This window comes from Thamnophis sirtalis, unplaced genomic scaffold, assembly GCF_051295495.1.
Source record: "Thamnophis sirtalis isolate CommonGarterSnake01/CBP01778 unplaced genomic scaffold, rThaSir2_p1.2 scaffold_9, whole genome shotgun sequence".
In the NCBI taxonomy this organism is placed as follows: domain Eukaryota; kingdom Metazoa; phylum Chordata; class Lepidosauria; order Squamata; family Natricidae; genus Thamnophis; species Thamnophis sirtalis.
The window spans coordinates 70,659,956-70,681,862 of record NW_028261389.1 but is presented as its reverse complement, the minus strand read 5'-3'; the positions used below and the strand labels follow the sequence as shown (position 1 = coordinate 70,681,862).

General features: G+C 43.5%; 1 protein-coding gene across 2 annotated transcripts in view; it reads right to left on the bottom strand.

Moving 5' to 3' along the window:
- Positions 1-415: 415 nt before the first annotated feature.
- The window catches only part of FBLN1 (fibulin 1), a 58,540-nt gene continuing 37,048 nt past the window's right edge, over positions 416-21,907 (bottom strand). Inside the window, exons 12-17 of one of the 2 annotated variants that reach the window (XM_087722227.1) lie at positions 21,621-21,740; positions 19,440-19,571; positions 16,771-16,894; positions 8,150-8,292; positions 6,898-7,029; positions 416-1,727 (exon numbers count right to left, since the gene is read on the bottom strand). In XM_087722227.1, the coding sequence (XP_087578353.1) occupies positions 1,588-1,727; positions 6,898-7,029; positions 8,150-8,292; positions 16,771-16,894; positions 19,440-19,571; positions 21,621-21,740 (791 nt within the window). In that variant the 3' untranslated portion in view covers positions 416-1,587. Of the gene's footprint in view, positions 1,728-6,897; positions 7,030-8,149; positions 8,293-11,711; positions 12,195-16,770; positions 16,895-19,439; positions 19,572-21,620; positions 21,741-21,907 lie in introns of those variants that run through there. The other variant, XM_087722228.1, reaches the window with a different exon arrangement.

The window sequence follows — 21,907 nt, the reverse complement described above, 5'->3', positions numbered from 1 at the left end:
TTTTGAGTAGTTCAGAAAACAGGCAAAGGTGGCGCAGTGGTTAAATGCAGCACTGCAGGCTGACTGCTAGATCAGCAGTTCAGCGGTTCAAATCTCACCGGCTCAGGGTTGACTCAGCCTTCCATCCTTCCGAGGTGGGTAAAATGAGGACCCGGATTGTTGTTGGGGGCAATATGCTGACTCTGTAAACCGCTTAGAGAGGGCTGAAAGCCCTATGAAGCGGTATATAAGTCTACTGTTATTATTGCTATAAATACCACCTCTGGTTGGCCCCGCCCTCCCGCCCCCGTCGTTCCCTGACTTATATTCCCTTGTTTTTTTTTTAGCTCAGCTGATTTGCGCAGCCGAGCAGATTGCCGCGCTTCAGCTGAGCTAAAACACAAAGCTGCATTCATTAATCAGCTGACAGCAGAAATAGCAAGGTAAGTTGTTTTATTGCAGAAAAGAAGGAAGTCATATATACGTGGGGGCTTCCAGCGCTTTCAACAAAGCATGTTCCACACCCAACATTTCAAGGGAGATTAATTTTTAAAGGGACCCAAAGGGGCCCCTTATGTGAGCTGAAGACTCCTCTTTGAACAACAAGAGGCCGGTAATATTAATACCACCAACAATCCACGATCATCTTGCATTGAGATACATATTTCAGTGTGACTGCAGCATTAGAAAGAGAGTGTGCTTTGTGTACTGTAGGTTGAAGATCCCTGGGCACTAAAAGACTAAAAGTTTTCTACCATTCTCTTCCCATGTTGTCCCGTGTTCCTTTAATGACATTGTCAAATTTTAAAAGAAACCAAAGCACACAGCCAGGTAAAACAGGGACCTGAAATATTACTAAACAATACCCTGGACTTATTACTGTTGGTGACTTGGAATTAGGGGGTCCAATGCCGGTAGGAAGAAACCGGGAGTGAGTATCTGCTGGCATTACTGCTGGTTCGGTGTGGAAGTGATTTTGCGCACATGAAGTTTCCTATAAATAGGTCTGCGCATGCACAGAAGATTTAAAAAGGGGGGGGGAGATTTTGCAGCGACCGGGGAACTGGTTCGGCGGCGTGGCAAACATGTCATCCCTACTGGTTAGGAGAACCAAGTCGCCATTTCCACTACCGGAACCCAATCAGCTGGAGTTAGTTCTGATTCCAGATGACTTTAAAAAAAAAAGAAGAAGAAGAAGTTCTACAATTTAAAAAAGAATTCATAGCCAGGTAAAATCTTCAAGGAGGTGCAAGCATCAAAGACAGCAAGACCCAGATCTGCCAAACCCAGTCTCAAGCACTTAAAAAAATAGCTGAGATTAAAATTCAACGAGAGCCACCAGACGCAAAAAATAATAATAATAATAATCATACTGTATATACAACACAATGTTAACTACCGTGAATTTACAGGCCTTGATATCCTACTTCTATTTTAGATAGTTTGCTATTTGTCCTGCAATTAAGCTAGAAACCAGATTACATCCTTGGAAAAGACATCCTTTTTCTACACATCCTCCCCCATAACCGAAACCATGAATACAGAGCTTCCAGATAATTTGTGGTGGAGTTTCGCTTTGACGCTCTTTTCTGTTCATTAAACAGCCCATCAGAACCAATATTCCGAAACAAAGATGTGCACGTTGACAACGTTACGATGTGAGACAACCCCTCCGACGACGTAGTTCATCTCCAACTTCAGGGTGGCGTAGAAAGGACCGATGATAGGTTTCACTTGCCGGACGACCCCTGTGAGTGGAGAGACAGCAAGGACAGAAGCAAGAATTAGCATTGATGTTTTTCATCCCTGTGACACGAGGAGCATTGCTTTGGTTCCTTTGGCTAGACCAGGGATGGCATGCGGGCGGAACAATTTACATTGAATAGCGCATGCGCATTGCACGCGGTGCCGTATAAAAAAACTAGGACAGCTGACAAAGCCAGGAAAAAAGTAATTGGGAGGTAGATATTTTTAAAGCCAAGAATGTGCTTTCTATTAACTCGGGGCAACTGTATCAAAGTTTTACTTTGCAGGAATTAGTAGCGTTGCCTGAATACAGGTGGCATTAGAGAATTAGGCACAGCTAAGGGGGGGGGGAGCCTTCTAATACCCTGGGCTTTAATAAAACCTTTTTTTTACAGGCAGGAAATGAATTCTTCCCTGACAGCTGGTTAAAGAAAGAGAGAGAGGGAGAGAAAGAAGCTGAATAGCCTTCTAGTTGAAAGTCTGTAAAAAGGCTTAAAGAGAACAAGCGGAGGCTTTACTTCTGTTTACCCTTTCTCCTGGATCAGCTGTGACACTCCAGGCGGAGATGCGAAAAAAATGGCTCGCTTAATTTGTGTTCTGACCGAGGCTTCCTCAAAAAGCACGAGACAGAGTCCTGGTCCCGACAAAACCCCTTTTATTAAACGAATGTGAATTCCTCTCATTCACATTCAGCCAAGGCCTGGAAAACAGTCTTTCAAAAGAATATTTATGACTACAGACCTTATCTGTCTTGGAAAGCTGCCATGTAAATATTTTCCAAATGAGGCGCTATGCAAGGAAAGGCTGGGCACAGAGTCTCTGAGATTCACGGACAGATCTTCACACTCCTGAAACGAATCTAACGACTGGACGAATGTATTGTTTCCTGCAAAAGCCCACTCCCCTTTTGCTCCTCTTTTATTTCCTATGGGAGGGGCCAATCACCTTCCACCTGTGACTTTACTCCCAAGTCTACCCTGATTTCTGAGTTCTTTTCTTCTGGCAGTTCTGTGCACGCGCACATTGGGAACAGGCTCCAGCTGTTCCTCTGCCTCACTGCTGTCTAGCTCCGTAGGCACCTGGTCACTGCCAGATGGCCTCGGCCCCACCTCTGCCTCCCACGCAGAGTCCTCACCCGAGCCTTTCTCAGCCTCCAGGACTGGCCCATGCTTCTCCCCGACCTCCTCACTGTCCGACTCTGCTTCCAGCTCTGCTGGCGGGCCACAACCGTTTGTTACACCAAACTAATATACAAGTTGGGCTGCGGTCAGCTCAGCTCTTGGTCCACCCATATCCCTTAATTTCTGGGCGCCAAGAAACATCCCCAGCCTTTGTCTTGGCCCACCTCTGGCCCTGCTTTTGCAGCCTCCAGACCCTTCAACGCAGGACCCAAATCTTCCCATTGGTTTCTGGCACTTCAGAAGGTGCCCTGTGATTGACCTGCGTTTCTAAATTCACACCTGGAAGAGAAAGCGGTATTGGACAAGCCAGTTCCGGTCATCTACCGCCTCCTGGTGGGGAAAACTTAAAGCAATAATTTTGAGCCTTCAAACATCTTCAACTGCAAGGGGGTGGCTTCAGCTGCTGCAGTTTTTGGGAAGCAGGAAAAGGCTTCTTCTAATCTCTGAAATGAGCCTTCAAGCTGCAAGAATGTTTTTGGGGATAAAACAAACAAGCACACCACAAAGAGCAATCAGAAAAGGATTTGAAATACCTGCTTTCATACAGAAGCAGGGGTGAAATCCAGCAGGTTCTGACAAGTTCTGGAGAACCGGTAGCGGAATTTGTGAGTAGTTCTGAAAACCGGCAAATGCCACCTCTGGCTGGCCCCAGAGTGGGGTGGGAATGGAGATTTTGCAGTATCCTTCCCCTGCCACGCCCACCAAGCCACGCCCACCAAGCCACACCATGTCTACCAAAGAGGACCACAGATCCGGTAGTAAAAAAAAATGGGGGGGTGTTGGGTGTGGTGGGGTGTTGGGGGGGAGGGAGGGGGGGAGGGATTTATACTATACGATGTGTTAGATTTCAATGTAATGCGACTTCACATGTATACTGTTTTTCTTTAATTTCTCTGTAAAAATAGGATAAGTTAAGTACATTGACATATAGTGGAAATACACCAAGGGGAGGAGGAGTGAGATAGAAGAAAGATGGGTAGAGCGGGCGGGAGAGAGGATGGGAGGGAGGGTGAGAAGGGAGGGAGGGAGTGGATCGGGAGAGAGGAGGGGTAGAGGGGGAGGGGAAGTAGGGTAGAGGGGGATGATGGAGGGAAGATAGAAAGTTGGAGGGGGGTGGAAGAAAGAGGTGTACGGAGAGTGGAAGAGGTATATTGGGTTTCTATTTTTTGTGGTATTGTTGGTAAGAGGAATTGCTGTGATGATTGTTTAATGTTGTATGGCTCCGGCTATGCACAGTATATATGTGAGTGTATGAAAATGAAAAAATGGAAAATAAAAACCTTTTTCACATTAAAAAAAATGATAATAAACGAAAAATTTAAAAAAAATTGAATTTCACCCCTGTGCAGAAGCTTTCTTTTACTGCTTACTTCTCTCTTTTACAGCTGACTTTTAGTTCTTAATTATGATTTTGAATTGCTGGAGGTTCCAGGCTCCATTTAATGCAGCTCATAGGCCAGGGGTGTCAAACTTGATTTCAAACTCGACCTTGGGGGGGGGGGTTGGGGGAGGCATGGCCAATATGATGTCACTTGTGTCGGGGACGCCTATGGTGGCCAAGTGCTAAGGCTGGACTTCCCTCAGACCCCTCCCTCTCATTATAATCTCCTTCCTTCGTTCCTTTCTTCCTTCCTTCCCTCTTCCTTCTCCTTCCTTCTTCCTTCCCCTCTTCCCTTATTTTTCCTTCCTTGTTCTCTTCCCTTCTTTTTCTTTGTCTTCCCTCTTTCCCTTTCTCCTTTCCTGTCCCTTCTTGCCTGCCTGCACAAATGCAAAAAGGGGAAACATTTCCCCTTTTGTTTTGTTTTTCACATAAAACATGTGCTCCTATATAGAGGGCCCCTAGAATATGCAGTCTTTCTCCCTGCCTGATTTTAAAATGAGCAACCTTTGGGGTGCACATGTACTGTATATATTGATTGTCGTTCCCAATTTCATCATTTCTAGGTTAGCATCAGCAGCCTTTGCAGAAAATCATCTTGAGGCCCTTTAATTTCCCAACAGCTCTTCTTTAACACCCCAAAGCTTAGAAACCTGCATAAACATGTTCCCCCTTTGGCACCAAATAATCACTTCTGCTGGAGAAATTTTGAAATAAATTGGAATGAGCATGACCACAGCGCCATCTTCAGGCCAAGCTATAAAACAGGTTCTAAAAGTTATGCATGGATACGGATGGCTTGTTTCCCTTGTCCAACATTTCTCAACCTTAGAAACTCTTAAGGTGTAATGACTTCAACTCCCAGAAACCTTGCTGGGTAGGGAATTCTGGGAGTGGAAGTGAGAACCTCGTGGAATTGCTAAGATCGAGAAACACTCCTTAGACCATCATTCAGCATGCTTAAAAGAGGCTTGGTGGCTTAGTGCCTAAAACACTGAGCTTGTCGATCAGAAAGGTCGGCTGTTCGGCAATTCGAATCCCTAGCGCACGTAACGGAGTGAGCTCCCATTCCTTGTCCCAGCTTCTGCCAACATAGCAGTTCGAAAGCATGTAAAAATGCAAATAGAAGAATAGCTGTACTCCTACAATAGGGACGCGGTGGCTTAGTAGATAAGATGTTGACCTTGTCGATCAGAAAGGTTGGCAGTTTGGTGGTTTGAATCCCTAGCACCGCGTAATGGAGTGAGCTCCCATTACTTGTCCCAGCTTCTGCCAACCTAGCAGTTCGAAAGCATGTAAAAATGCAAGTAGAAAAATAGGGACCATCTTTGGTGGGAAGGTAACAGCCTTCCGTGCGCCTTTGGCGTTTAGTCATACCGGCCACATGACCATGGAGACGTCTTCAGACAGCGCTGGCTCTTTGGCTTTGAAACAGAGATGAGCACCACCCCCTAGAGTCGGGAACAATTAGCACATATGTGTGAGGGGAACCTTTACAGCATGTTTTATTTTTGTTTTAATTCTATAAGTAGCTTCCAAATACACCAGAACACCTTGATTCTACACATTGTTGGCCCCACTGTCCAATCCTATGATTGGAGGAAATCTCTAATTATTCTTTTCATTTCTCACGTCAGAATGTTGGCCAAACCTAGCAGCCCCTTCAGGGGAAGGATGAGATGACCCTAAACATACTACAAAAAAGATGTTGAGATCTTGGAAAAAGTTCAGAGGAGAGCAGCTAAGATGATCAAAGGCCTGGAAATTAAACCATATGAAGAACAGCTGAAAGTTTCGGGTCTGGCTAGTCTAAAGAAAAGAAGAATGACATGGCAGCAGTATTCCAGTATTTTAGGGGCTGCTACAAAGAAGAGGGGGGAGGGGGTCAGATTATTCTACAAAGCACCAGAAGGAAGGAAAAGAAACAATGGTTGGAAATTAACTAAAGAGAGAAGCAACCTGGAATTTAGGAGAAACTTCCCTAACAGGGAGGACAATTAACCAGTGGAATAGCTTGCCTTCAGAAATCATGGGCACTGCATCACTGGAGGTTTTTAAAGAAGAAACTAAATAGTCACTTATCTGAAATACTAGTGGATGGATGGATGGATGGATGGATGGATGGATGGATGGATGGATGGATGGATGGAGGGTGGGTGGGTGGGTGGGTGGGTGGGTAGGTGGACAAATGGATGGGTGGGTGGGTGGTGGGTGGGTAGGTGGACAAATGGATAGGTGGGTGGATGGATGGATGGATGGATGAATGGATGGGGGGTGGGAGGGTGGGGGGGTAGGTGGACAAATGGATGGGTGGATGGATGAATGGATGGAGGGGTGGTGGGTGGGTGGGTAGGTGGACAAATGGATGGGTGGATGGATGAATGGATGGATGGGTGGTGGGTGGGTAGGTGGACAAATGGATGGGTGGATGGATGAATGGATGGATGAATGGGTGGGTAGTGGGTGAGTAGGTGGACAAATGGATGGGTGGATGGATGGATGGGTGGTTGGTGGGTGGGTAGGTAGACAAATGGATGGGTGGATGGGTGGGTAGGTGAATAGATGGATGGATGGTTGGATGGGTGAATGGAGCATTGAAGAGGTATGCCTTACCCACAGTCATGCCATCTGCATAGCGCTTGATGATGTCAAAAGAATCCCGTAAATTTCCTTCAGTTATATCAAATATGATGTCAGCCTCATTGGTCGGGTACGCTGGCGTGATGGCACGAAGGAAAATAATCTCTGAGGAGAGAAAGCACGAGGGTCACCTGAAGACAGCAGCAATGGAACATAACTGCTGCAAAGACTGGAGTTATCAGTTGCCAATTGGACCAATTTATTTAAAGAAAGTAACAACAGGACAGGAGATTGGCATCACTGGTTTGGGGGGAAAGGAACAGCCTTTTCTCCCTGGCTAGAATATTTGCAACTTGATGCAACAAGGAACCCATGATTTCAGAATCTCATTCTGGAACCTAATTGGCAGCCATGCCCAGATAAGCTAAAAGGAAGGACTATTTTAGGAATCACTTTTTTGTGTCACTAATAGGATGGATGTTCCTTGTAATAACATAGGACTACATATGGTGCCTCCTAGAGATCTAGGACTAGAAAGACTTCCAATCCTAACCAGTGTGCTCAACAGTCTTTTTTTTTTTAATTAACAAACATGTAAAACACACACACACACAAAACTTAGACGTACATCACACTTACACAATACAATATGGAGCTTCCTGTTCTTTCTAATAGCAATTATCAATCGATACCGCTCACCTTATATTATTTCCCCTTCTACTGTATTTCGTTTGGATTTCACCATTCTTAACCCTCTTATTTTACTCATAACTATTATTTTTTGAGTTTTGTTATATTCCTCCATTGATTTTTGTTTCTTTCCTCCATCCACCTATAGCATTTATCCCATATCTGGTAGAATTCTGATTCTTCTTTTCCCTGGATTTCTTTAGTTTGTCCATTTCAGCACAATCCTTATTATTTCATCTTCGCTTGGAGTTAATTTGTTTTTCCATTTCTGGGCAAAGGCAATCTTTGCCGCCGTAATTATATGTAGTATTAAATACTGGATTTCTTTTTTGTATTTCGCAGACATTATTCCTAATAACAAAACTTCAGGTTTCCATTCTATTTTAACCCCCGTTATTGCCTCCAGCCAATTTTTGATCCTTTTCGAAAAAATTTTAGCCTCCTCACAGGTCCACCATAAATGGTAATACGTTCCGTGCCTTACTGGGTAGTAAGGAATCCAAGATACCTAAAAACCATCATCACTTCCAACATCATCACCCCATACTAGGTGATGTCCCTCTGGATAACTTTACGGAGCAAGGAAACACTTTACCTTCTGGTCTCGTAAATTCCCGGAAAGTGGGCAGAGAGATAACGGTGTGGGAAATTGTGTGAACAGGGTCTAAGATACAGTTGGCATCACTTGGTCGACAGGATTTAATGCAGCGAATGGTATCTGTCTTCTCATGTCTGACTCTAATGGAAAAAGAAAGACATACAAATTAAGACCAGAAAGAAACGTCCCAGGGTGTCCATGGAGTAGGGTCTAAAGCAGTGATGGGCAACCTTTTTGGCGTGGTGTGTCAAAAATCGGCAAAAAATCGAGCATAACTCGCGTTGTGTGTCACTTCGACAAAAACATAATTTTGCTCAATTTATAGTTGCTGCTAATGGTGCTCACAGTTCCCGTTGGCACTCCGCTGTTCCCTGCTGTGGTGCGGTCGTAACCGATACTCCCAGGAGTAGACTCTCTGTGCCGGCCTGACTGGAGAGAGGCGCGCACTGTTCCCGCGCTCCTCTCCTGCGGGTCCTCCCTCGCCGCGCTGATGACGTGTGTGCGCACGGCACGCACGCCTTACCAGCAGCCCCTGCGCTCAGAAAGGGGCGGCGGCGATACAGTAAGTGAGTGTGGGCGGGGGAGATCACACGTCCCCCCCCCCCGTTCCTCCAGCACAGATTCTTTCATCCTCGGCAGCCGTGCAGGAGCCGAGGATGAATCGCATGAAATCCTGTGCGTGTCACCCCAAATGGCTACGCGTGTCAGCACTGACACGCGTGTCATAGGTTCGCCATCACTGGTCTAAAGAGTCATCTTAATGGTTGTTATGATGTGATCAAAACTCTATCTGGTTCTTTATGTGGGTTGCATCTTCATGGCTACCATCTGTTGAGAAACATCTCTTGGACAATCCTACAAATAATTATTTGTATGGCAAAAATTGAAGATTGTTGATCAGCAGTGAAGATAAGTTTTTGATCTCGCTACGTTATCAACCTATGGAGATGTGCTCCAGACCCTAAACTCTAACTCTTTGGGACATTCACTCATGAAATGAATGTGATCTGAAAAGAGGCTAGGGCCATGATGGCGAACCCATGGCCAGAAGTGGCACGCAGAGCCATCTCTCCCAGCACACGAGCTGTCGCTCGTTGCTCTTCCAGGTTCTGGCGCACCAACCAGCTGGTGTTCACGCACACGGGAGCACCGAAAACCAGAAGAGCAGCTGCCCGGTGGCTGCTCTTCCATTTTCTGGCACGCATGCATCCAATTTTGGCACTTGGTGAAGAGTTTGAGAAAAGTTCTTATCTGTAGAGGGATCACATTGAAGCTGCTGGGTTAACTTGTCCAGGCTCTTTAGCAGGATTGGAATAACACAAAATTTCAGCCAAAAACTTTGTGAGAATAGGACAGAGTGTAATATTGTCTGGAGTGCATGTATTAATCTAGTAATCTGAGGCAACCTCCAAATTCTTAAGCATCTCCTGATTTCTGCATTAACAATTTTATCCCAGGGGAGATTTAAAAAAAAACAAACTGAAGATACTGGTTGCACATCTTTTGAGATACAAATTAAACAGGCTCAGGGACAATCTTGATCTTCACCTATCATCTTGATCTCCTACCAAGCCAGCCAGCCACAAAATCCTGGACTATGAGCTATCCAAAATCAAGTTATGGAATTCCAATCCAATAATCGTCTTAAGAATTATGCGCAAATTGTCTTTGGGCAAAACTCAAGCCGAGGCGGCAAAATGTGACGCGGTTTATGATGGTTTTTATTTTAAAGTTATATTTTTATTTTGTTTTGGTTTTTTTAATTGATTGATCCCTTGCACTCAGCCATTTGGTAGGGCTGAAGTGTATATTGTGCTTTTAATTATTTTATTAATCTGTGACTGCAGGTAGTCCTCAACTGGGACCGGAAATTTCTGTTGCTAAGCAAGAACGGACATTAAGTGAGTGGTGTACAAATTTATGACCTTTTAAAGTCGCAGTTAAGCAAATCGTCGCAGTTGTTAAATGAATCGCCTGGTCATTAAGTGAATCCGGGGAGGGGCTTGACTTTGCTTGTGGGAATCTGGCCGGGAAGGGGACAAGTGGAGACCACGTTACCTTGGGATGCTGCAACTATCACAAATACATGCTGGTTGCCAAGTGCCCAAATTTTGATCACATCGTGGCTGTGGGGATGCAGTGGTGGTCATAAGGGCGAGGACTGGCTATAAGTCACTTCTTTCCATGTGATTGTACTTTGATCGGATGCTAAATTAATTACTGTAATTAATTACTGTAATGACTGTAATTAATGACTGTAATTAATGACTGTAATTAATGACTGTAATTAATGACTAATGACTAAATTAATGACTGTAGGTGTTGGTGAAGGACAATCTGTATCGTGTTTAGTCAATCAAAAGGGTTTGCTCTGCCGAGGGCCCTCCTCAGCAGGGTTCCACCACAAATGCGCGCACAACAAAAGCGCGCCTGACTAAACCACGGTGTCTAAAGCGCGGTGACAAAACCGCACGACGAATGAGCGACTAATTAGCCCTAAAGCGCGCCGACAAAAGCGCGCCGACAGAAGTGCGCTGTAACGTAACCCTACACCTAACCCTAAACCTAACCCTAAACCTAAATGTAAATCTTACCTTAAATTAAATCGCGCTTGTCGGCGCGCTGTTGTCGGCGCTCTTTTGACATCGCGGTTTTAGCGCCGCGGTGTTGTTGGCGCGCTTATGACGTTCGCGCTTTTGTCGGGTCACGCCTCAGCAGATGATGTCCATGGAGATTCTCAGTCATCCAGGTCGTGGTTGTCCCAAAGGTGCTTTTTCAAGAGACAAGTGGATTTTCTGGTTTTTCTTTGAAGACATTTCGTTTCTCATCTAAGAAGCTTCCTCAGAGCTGAAGGAGCTTCTTGGATGACAAGTGAAAAATCTTCAAAAAAAAAAATCCCAAGAAGTCCAGTTGCCTATTGAAAAAGCACCTTGGGGTCAGCAGCAGATACAGATTAACAGTGTTGGAAGGGACCTTGTAGGTCATCTAGTCCAACCCCTCGGCCCCAAGCAGGAGACCCTACATCATTTCTGACAGATGGCAGTCCATCTTCTTCTTGAAAGCTTCCAGGGATGAAGCTCCCACAACTTCTGAAGGCAACTTCAGGGTTGATTGCTCTCACCGTCAGAAACTTCCTCTTTATTTCCAGGTTGAATCTCTCCTTGTTCAGTTTCCAGCCATTATTCCTTGTTTGGCCTTCGGGGTTTTGGGGAAATAGCTTGAACCCCCCCCCCTCCTCTCTATGGCAGCCCCTCAAATATTGGAAGGCTGCTATCATGCCTCCCCTGGTGCTTCTCTTCACTAGACCAGCCATGCCCAGTTCCTGCAACCATTCAGTCCCCTCATCATCCTAACCATAATAATCATAAAAGGACCCAAATGGATAAGCTGAACTCTTGTTGTGTTGAGGCTGCCATCTTGGTTTGGGGGGTGGGTTTGGACCGGGAGATACTACTGGTTGAAAGCGAACCTTGATGTATTTATATGCAGAACTTCCCTAAGTGGAGACAGAAAGTAACCTGCCATAGTACAAAGCATTAAAGGAAAACACATATCAGGCTGAATGAAACAAAAGGACAACACAGCATGCAGCACCGCTGTGCCATCCAAACTTTATTAAAAGATGCTTTTTTAAAAAAAAAAACAGTAGCAACGGCGCAGGCCCAGGCAAGGTCAGCATGCAAGGGGTCAAAGTTGCGCGGTGACATAGATCCACAGCTCGGCTAGGGAGGTGCTGACCCTTCCGTGGCGGGAGACCTGCATTTGAATCCTTAGGTGGAGGTCTCGGGGCTCCGGGATGGGCCGCTGCAAAGACACGACGCCCCGGTGGCCGTCCACCTTCCTCACCGCGAAAAAGCCGCCCTCGTTCCCGCTCAGGATGGCGAACTGAAGGTGATCCCCGGAAACGACATTGGACGGGCCCATGCGGAAAATGTCAAGGGGGCCCTGGAGGTTGGCGGGGAAAGAGAGGTGGTAGGAAGTGATTCTCAAGGGCAGCTGCTGGCATTCCGTCCTGTCAGGGCAGGGCAGGCGCTCACAACGGCTGCAAGACAAGGGAGGGGAAGGGAGAAGAAGGGGAAGGGGTTAGCAACCGTTCGGCCGGAAGGAGAAAAGCCGCAGGGCGAAGGGGAGTGGGACTCCCACATCCCCGAGGCCTGGAGCAGAGCAGGCAAAGGTTCTAACCCATGCATTTCATGCAGAAGGGGGTAGCTTCAAACTGTGGCTTAAGAGCAGCCCAATCAACCATGCAGGCAAATGTCCCCGAGCACCTGGCTAGTCCTGAAAATCGTCGAGCATGCTCAGTTCGTCTGACCTGGGAAGCTAACCAGGGGTGATGCTGGGCTGGGAAGAGTCCCAGAGCAGAAAATTCAGTTGGCAAGTTGCAAAAAAAAAAAAAAAGTCCCACAGAAAATCAGGGCAAGAAAACTCCACCAATGTGTCCATCATGACATCTGGAATTGAGCTCATTTTAAAGAGATGCTTAACCTTTAGGCCCAACTTCAAGCTTAGCTGGTTTCATTGTGGCTAGCAAATGAACAGGAGACCACCAGGAATGAACTTTTAAGCTGCATGAACTTTAACTTGCAGGCTGGGGAATTCTAGGAGTTGGAAGTCCACACAGTTTAAAGTTCTTGAGTTTGAGAAACTGCTCTCTGCAGGATCTCCTGGGGTATACTGCCCCAAGCCTATGTTCAGGTTTGGGCTGCTATGGGTTCGCCCGGGATCAGGAGAACCCGTAGCTAATATTATGGCCAGCTGGGAGAACCTCCAAATCCCACCCCTGGCTGGCCCCGCCCACCCCACCCCTTCCCTCCCAGGAGTCTCCACATGGCCCATTTTGTATGCGAGGCAAGTGCATGGCCTGTGCGGGGGCTTAGGGAGAGGGAAAAACTGGCCTCCTGAAAGTTCTGGAAGACCAGAAATGGGCTGGAATGTGTGTTCTGTTAAGATACATCCTGTTGTGCCTTAAAATGGCTTCTACTGTACTGCTGTAAAATGGCCTCTACTGTGCTGTGCAGTGGAGTTGCCATGGTAACGGCTTCACAGTACTCCACAAGGGGGGCTCCTTCTGGTAATGGGGAAAATCCAACATTAGAAATTATGTTTGGTCCGGATATTTTCCCCCTATAAATAAATACCTGGGCAACGCCGGGTTATCGGCTAGTTTATAAAATCTAGGGACGGAACTGTTTTTCTGGTGACCGTCTCAAGCTAATTTGTAAAGAAGTGCAAAAATTCAAACAGAGACTTTCTTGCATTCCTCACACCCCAAGCACAGGATCTTAGAATCTAAAAAAAAAATGTTTTACAAAGAACAAATCTTTTTGAAAGAGATGGCTAGGCCCAGAGATGCTGGTGGCAACCAATTGTTTTATAACATATCGATCGGACTGTTAGCTACTCCTCAACAGGCATCAGAATGAGAATATTTCACTGCCCAGAATCACTTGCAATTTCCGCAGGCTTTGGAGAGCAAAAGTCATGAGTCTCCCCTTCCTATTGCTACCAGCAATTGGTATTAAAAGCTTTTGCTCCAATTGGGGTCAAAATCTGCATCACCATGAGTGAATGCATGCATGGGGGAAAGGGGCAGGGCTTTGAGGCCAACACCACACCCACCATTCTCTCTGTGGACATCTCCAAAAAGAAGACGGCATCCATCATCCTCTTTTAACGACCCCATAATCCCTTTCAGGATGGAATCTGGGCAACTGAATGGAGCTGAGGTTTTTTTTTTAATAACCGGATGCCCTTCCTGTCGCCAACGTAGAGTTTTGTTCAGCAAATATATTCTCAGTATGCCCAGAGAGAGAAATATCTGCCTCTACCCAGGATCGAACTCACAGCATACATGGGGAACCTTAAACTCAACCCTGGAGCCTAGCAAAGAGAACCATTCCATTATGGAAGCTGTCCACTTTGGTGGTTCTCCAGGCCACACAACCACAGAGGAAATCCAACGGTTTGAATGAGCAAAAGTTGGAGCACATTTCCAAAAGCACCTTTACGTAGCTACTTTCAGGACTCAGCAATCAAATTACCCAACCACCAAGCTCAAAAAACAAGTACTCATGGGTGGAAATTTTGATTATTTTAGTTGAAAGTAGTGATCCCCCCCGCCCCGCGCAAGAATCAGTATCCTTGGTTTTCTGTTGAGCCTCAGAAGCTATAAAATATCTATTCTGTTATTAAGATTTTGTTAAGAACAAAGACATTAAAAATGTTTTTAAAAAGGCAGTAAAAAGTAGATTTTTGCATTCACATAGATACACAAAATAAAAACTGAAAGAGACTCTTTATACCTCCAGGATTTGATAGAATATTTTATCCTGTACTGGAACTTATTTGTGGAATGTTTCATAAACTGGCTGTTGAAATACTGAAATGTTGTAGTGAGGAGTTGAAATATAAATGAGACCCAAAACACCTGTGTATTGAAACACCTGTGTGTTTCACATAAATCTCACACTCATTTCTGAACCAAACAAATTCCTGGATAAAAAGCCACTAGCTACATAAAAACAATACACATAAACATATAAGCTATCATTCTTCTAGGGGGTTAAGAAGGAAATGTTATTTTAAAGGATGTGTTTTTGCCTTATGAGAACATCATTATATTGCTAGCACGAGCTGTTATTAGCTTGCAAATTACCTTTGTTTATAATAAAATTTATAAAATAGAAGATGGCATCACTTCCGGTGGATATAAAGAAGCACATATATATCTGTGATAAATCTACCAGCAGATTTATTACTACTTTTGAATGATAATCAAATAAATGAGATTGGCCTCTATGTCAAAACAAAGGACAATTTTTTCCCAAATATTCCCTTTATGATTTGACACTGAAGGCAGTGCAAAAGGTGAGTGATGTATTTTTCCCTTCTTTTTTACACTAAACCCCCAATATTTTCACCCATGCATTAAGGACTTCTAATCCACCGCACCGCAAAACTGTTGCTTCTGCAATGAAAGATTGAGCAAAGGTGAATATATGTGTCCCAGGATAATGTTACAGAATCCAGTCTGAGTCGGTCACCAGGGCCAGAGGTTTTGTCTTCCCAGTTTTCGGACTCATACTGGAGCCCATCCTCACGGAACTTCTCTCTATGCTTTGGGCTGTTCTGTGTGTGATATTTATATGGTGGCTGTTGTGTGTAGATTTTTAGATATAGATTGGGGTGTTGATGGCTGGCTATTAAGTCGTTGCCTGTCATTGACAACAGTCCATGCAATTGCCAGGAATCAAGACCAACTTTTTCTCACACACATGAGCCTCGGTGGCCCAGTGGCCAGAGTGCAGTACTGCAGGCTACTTCTGCTGACTGCCGGCTGCCTGCAATTTGGCCGTTCAAATCTCACCAGGCTCAAGGTTGACTCAGCCTTCCATCCTTCCGAGGTGGGTCAAATGAGGACCCAGATTGTTGGGGTGGACAATACGCTGACTCTGTAAACCGCTTAGAGAAGGCTGGAAAGCGGTATATAAGTCTTAGTGCTATTGCTACAAATCTAACCAGTGTAGTTTGACTTTAGGAAAGTTAATCTACACTGTTTTCCCAAAAATAAGACCTCCCCAGATAATAAGTCCAATCAGGCTTTTGAGCACATGCGCTAAAATAAGCCCTTCCCCTGAAAATAAGCCCTCCCCAAAAATATTGCAACACAGCACCAGTCATGGGGTGACCATGCTCACCACCTCCTTTACCTCAGAAATAATAACACCTCCCCAAAAATAAGGCCAAGTGCTTATTTCCAGGGTCAAAAGAAAATAAGACCCTCTCTTATTTTAGGGGAAACACAGTAATTTGGTTCAGGGCCGAATGGGAGACCACCAGAAACCCCAAGAGTATAGGACACAGTAAGAAATAAAAAATGTATCCTCTGAAGAAGGTCCTCGTGGTGACAAAGACATCTTCATGGACAAATTTGACTTAAGGAAGAGTTTTATCTTTTTGGTTTATTTATATCAATCCTCTCAATAGCCTCTTCTTTCCTTGTTCCAAATTCCCAAATAGCCATAATTCCTAATTAGCTCTTAACTATCTGTTTGGGAGCAGGATGGTAACAGTAGGGGGGTGGGGTGGGGCTTCAGGATAAGCCCGCTGAACCATCCCCATCACAGAATTCCTGGCTAGCTGGAGAATTATGGGAGTTGAAGTCCACACATCTTAAAGCTGCCAAAGTTAAGAAAAACTTCAACTTAGTTCCTATCATCTTTCTGTTCTATGATCTAGGATGACCATCACAATCTAAATATAGAGCCGAGGCGCAGTGGTTAGAGTGTAGTATTGCAGGTTACTTCTGCTGGCTGCTAGCTGCCTATAATTTGGAAGATCAAATCTCACCAGGCTCAAAGTGGGTAAAATGAGGATCAAGATTGTTGGAGGCAATATGCTGACTCTATAAACCGCTTAGAGAGGGCTGTAAAGCTCCCTTAAAGCAGTATATAAGTCTAAATGCTATTGCTATTGCTAAATTTCAGCATCCAGTCTTAAGTTTGCTGAGCAAACAGGTAAAGAATAAAAGAAGGTCACTTGGGCAGGCAGTTCCTTGGTCAACTTTGGTGATGCCGACATCCTCAAACTACTGAAGGGAATTCAGAGGGGGCACTTACGTATCTCCAGATTTGCGGTAATTCTCCGGGCACTCCAGAGAAAGGCAGCGAAATCCTCCCTGAATATTAAAGCAGGTCTGGTTGTGTGAACAGGAATGCGTTTCAGTGAGACATTCATCAATATCTAGGAAAGGGAAGAAAGAGACAGAGAGCAGGAAAGAGAAATTAACTGGAGTGCTCCACGAAGAAATTGTTGATATTACAGCAGCAAACTGTGATTAGGGGATCCATTTACATTCATGATCACAGGATTGAAGATTCTTCTGTGTAAAAACTCTCCCATACCCACTGACTGGGGGGGCTGTGGGACCAATTTAAAGGAAATGAACTTTAATATAAACAGCTTGGCAGGTCTATGTTACTGTCGAACAGAACTATTTGAGCTGCTTTTTCATACCTGTTTCTTTCTTTTTATTATTATTATTGTACAATTGTATCACAGCGGCCAGTTGTTTCGCCGGATTTGGCATTGGTTACTAGTCGGGCCCCACCCAGGGGCCTAGGACGTCGTAACGTATTTTCGTAATATGCGTGCAGATCCAAGCAGTGCGGCTTTTTGCATTTGACTGATGGTGATTTTGTCAATTTTTAACTGCTTTAAATATAATTCCAGTGCTTTTGGAATAGCACCCAGTGTGCCAATTACCACTGGAATTACCACTGCTGGTTTGTGCCATAGTCGTTGAATTTCGATTTTTAAGTCCTGGTATCTTGCGATTTTTTCATGTTCCTTCTCGGCGACCCTGCTATCACCTGGTATTGCGATGTCTATGATTGTGACCTTATTTTTCTCAACCAGGGTGATGTCTGGTGTATTATGCGCCAGTATTTTGTCTGTTTGTATACGGAAATCCCACAAGATCTTGACCATCTGATTTTCTGTGACTTTTTCAGGCTGATGTTCCCACCAGTTTGTTGCTGTTTTAATATTATAATTTTTGCACAAATTCCAATGGATCATTTGTGCTACTGAATTGTGCCGCAATTTATAATCAGTCTGCGCGATTTTTTTACAGCAGCTGAGTATGTGATCAACAGTTTCGTCAGCTTCTTTGCAAAGTCTGCATTTGGCATCATCATTATTATTATTATTATTATTATGGCATCATCATTATTATTATTATTATTATTATTATTATTATTATTATTATTATTATTATTATTATTATTATGTGGTTAATGTTTGGTGAGATTCACAGCCTTTGGGGCTGGTTGGTAGCTCAACAGCTCGAGTCCTAACCAAGGACCTAGGAACTGTTAAGGTAACGTCGGAGGATATAAGTTGTTCCAAGTAGGGTGGTTTTTTGTAGAATCAGAATGTCCAAGTGACGTAAATTTAGAATTTCCAAATAGCGAGGTAGCCCTCTAGGTATTTTATAAAAATATCAAATCAATGCGTGAACAGTGTGGGACCTGGGCACTGTACATTCCAATACAAACAAAACTGATCAGATTAAATATTATTATTACATTCAGTCAGCATTTTTAATTTTTAACTTTTCTGGCTGAATTGAGTTCTAGAACGATTTGCGAGGTATGCCTTGGGCTATCTCCTTAGGGAAACTTCGGATCTGGAAAATAAGTGTTTTTCAGCTTTCCTGACCAAAGGACCATGAATATGTCTTTGTTTTTAAAATTTGAGCTCCCTCTCTCTCTCTCTCTCTCTCTCTCTCAGAATTCAGGTTTTTTTCTGGTTGAACTAAGTTCTAGCACGATTTGCAAGCTTTTTCCTTAGCAGAGGGAAGCAGAGGGCGCTATGGCACAGAATCCTTTCTACCGATGGAACAAGAGAGATGTGTGGCAATCCCTAGCATTTTAGCAACCAACAAAAAAGCAAGTGGTAACCCCTTTGGATTATATATAAACACTAATAATAATAATAATAAAAGAATTGTTAGATTTAGTTAAGTCTTTATTACTAGTGGGGAAATGATATGATGCAGGATATAGTCAAATAAAGGAGGGATAATTATAATAATGTATATATATATATATATATATATATATATATATATATATATATATATATATATATATATATATATATATATATATGTGTGTGTGTGTGTGTGTGTGTATGGGTACAATATAAGGAAATGAGATGTGAATTGTAAACAGTGATTTGGAAAGAAGGATAGAAAACTTTGTTATTAAATATTATGGATGTTTAGCTAGAATAGGACAGAAGGATTTAGTGTCATTGGAGAATTTTAGAAATAGTAAATGTAATGCCAGTATGAGGTTATGTATTAAATCTTGGTATATTTTATGATGAAGGATGTTTAAACAACTATAGTCAAATGAAAAATGGAGGCAGGATGACGGTAACATGTATACATATATCTGAGTTAAAATACTTCAGTTAATATGAATTATGCTTGATGACTGTGGAAGAGATGCACGAAAGTCTTTTGTAACCAACTGATACACTTTCTACAGTATGTAAAAAAGGAAGATTTTATGTGTTGTGTTTGTTTTAAAAATTAAAAAAAAAACTTTAATAAAAAGAGCAAGTGGTGTTTCTTGGTGCCCCAGAAAGGGGGTGAGGGTGGAGAAAAGTGCAGGGAAACCCCCCTCCCCCATCTTTTGCAAAGGATGCTAGAAAAAGCATCTTGACTCGGTTACACTGCAGTATCAAAACAACCTTCTGAGCTGTTTCCGAGACTCACCCTGGCAGTTCCGTGCATTGGGAGCCAGCTTGTAACCGGAAGGGGGGCAGGTGCACTGAAAACTCCCTGCCACGTTGATGCACCGGTAAGCACAGATGTGTCCCCCCGTTGGTAAAGCACATTCATCAATATCTGAAAATCAAAAATAGAAAGAAGTCTTAATGGCATAGCCTAATGATGGGTTTTAAGCCACCCGGTACTACAGGCCTCGACACCCCGAATAAATAACCCAAGGCCCTTTTCTCCAATCTGGTATCCTTCAATTCTTTTGAATCACAGTTCCAAAATTTTATTCACCAGGTTAGGGAGAAAGCAGGTACCAGGAACACAGAACCACTTTGGGTGAAATCCAGCCTGGGAATCTCTAAATATCCTATTCCGCCCAATTCCAATGCCCTCAGGCTGAGTTTAAACAACATAACACTTAAGGGATGGGTAGCCATAGCATTTGTATATATTTGCTTATCTATTTCGTGGTTTGGTATAGTATGTGAATCTATCACCTTCCCTTAGTGCTATTAGAATTTCCACTTTTTCTTGTGTTTCCCAATAGAATAGAATAGAATAGAATAGAATAGAATAGAATAGAATTCAGAACAGAATAGAATTCTTTATTGGCTGTGTGATTGGACACACAAGGAATTTGACTCAGTGCATATGCTCTCAGTGTACATAAAAGAAAAAAAATACATTTGTTACAAATCATAAGGTACAACACTTAATGATAGTCATAGGGTACAAATAAGCAATCAATCATACTAGGAAACAATCAATATAAATCGTAAGGATACAAGCAACAAAGTTACAGTCCTGCAGCCATAAGTGGGAGGAGATGGGTGATAGGAACGATGAGAAGATTAATAGTAATAGTAATGCAGACTTAGTAAATAGTTTGACAGTGTTGAGGGAATTATTTGTTTAGCAGAGTAATGCCGTTCGGGGAAAAACTGTCCTTGTGTCTAGTTGTTCTGGTGTGCAGTGCTCTATAGCATCATTTTGAGGGTAGGAGTTGAAATAATTTATGTCCAGGATGTAAATATTTTCACAGCCCACTTTTTGACTCGTGCAGTGAACAGGTCCTTAATGGAAGGCAGGTTGTAAGTAATTGTTTTTTCTGCAGATTTAATTATCCTCTGAAATCTGTGTCTGTCTTGTTGGGTTGCAGAACCAAACCAGACAGTTATAGAGACTCAATCATTCCTCTGTAGAACAGAATCAGCAGCTCCTTGGGCAGTTTGAGCTACCTGGGTTGGCACAGAAAGAACATTCTTTGTTGCGCTTTTTTGATGATGTTTTTGATGTTAGTTGTCCATTTTAGGTCTTGAGATATGATAGAACCTAGAAATTTGAAGGCCTCTATTGTTAATACTGTGTTGCCTAGTATTGTAAGAGGTGATAGTATGGGAGGGTTTCTCCTAAAGCCTAACATCTCTGTAGAACTGAATAAACAGCTCCTTGGACAGTGTGAGCTTTCTGAGTTTTTGTGTTCCTCGGCAAAAAATGTTTTTACAGATGTCTTAATCTAAACGGTACAGGGTGTATTTTGTGCTGTTCATACTGTTTCTTACACTTCATTTAAAGAACACAAAGCTTTGTACACTTCCATACCTAGGAAAACTGGCCCAACTTAATGGGCTGGTTTGCAATATATTCCTTTTCTGATTTTACTGTTATATTTTTGGTTATACTTCACACCTCCGATTGTTCTATACACCTGTTATATCAGTGTTTTTGAAACCTTGGCAACTTTAAAATGTGTGGACTTCACCTCCCAGAATTTCCCAGGGTGCCTTGCTGGCTGGGGAATTCTGGGAGTTGAAGTCCACACATCTTCAGAAACACTGCATGAATGGAATTTAAAGTTCAAATAGAGCCCACTGTAAATTTCTGAATGGGACTGGAAGATCTGTCGTTTCTCCAGGTGATCAATGAAGCTATACCAACCTGCGTCGTTGGCCAGTGATACATACACTTTGTGTAAATAAATGCTAAGGACAAGATTGTGTCCCTGGGTGGAAATGTGCATGAAATTCCATTTCCATGGACATTTTCCTGAGGGACCACGAGTTCTTAAGAGAGCAGTTGCTAATCACAATCACCCCATCGAGCCAGGCAGGATGATGGTCTGAAATCACTGTCTAAAGCTCGACATGAAAGGGGAAGGGGATGATGGCCACTCACCTTCACACGTGACCCCGTCTACGTCACTGAGCTGGTAGCCGCGACGGCAATAGCACTGGTAGGAGCCATAGACATTGGCACACTCCTGGCTGCAGGGGCTGTTTTCACACTCATTTATGTCTGAAACCCACAAATATGTATCAAAAATACGAAAGAAGATTCCCTCCATTCATTCCCTGCTTTGCTTCAAGGGCTGCCCTCACATCCTGTTGATTGTATCTGTTGGGAGTATACTTTGTTCATTGAATTGTGTTTGGACAAATACCTACTATCACTGCTTGTGAAGC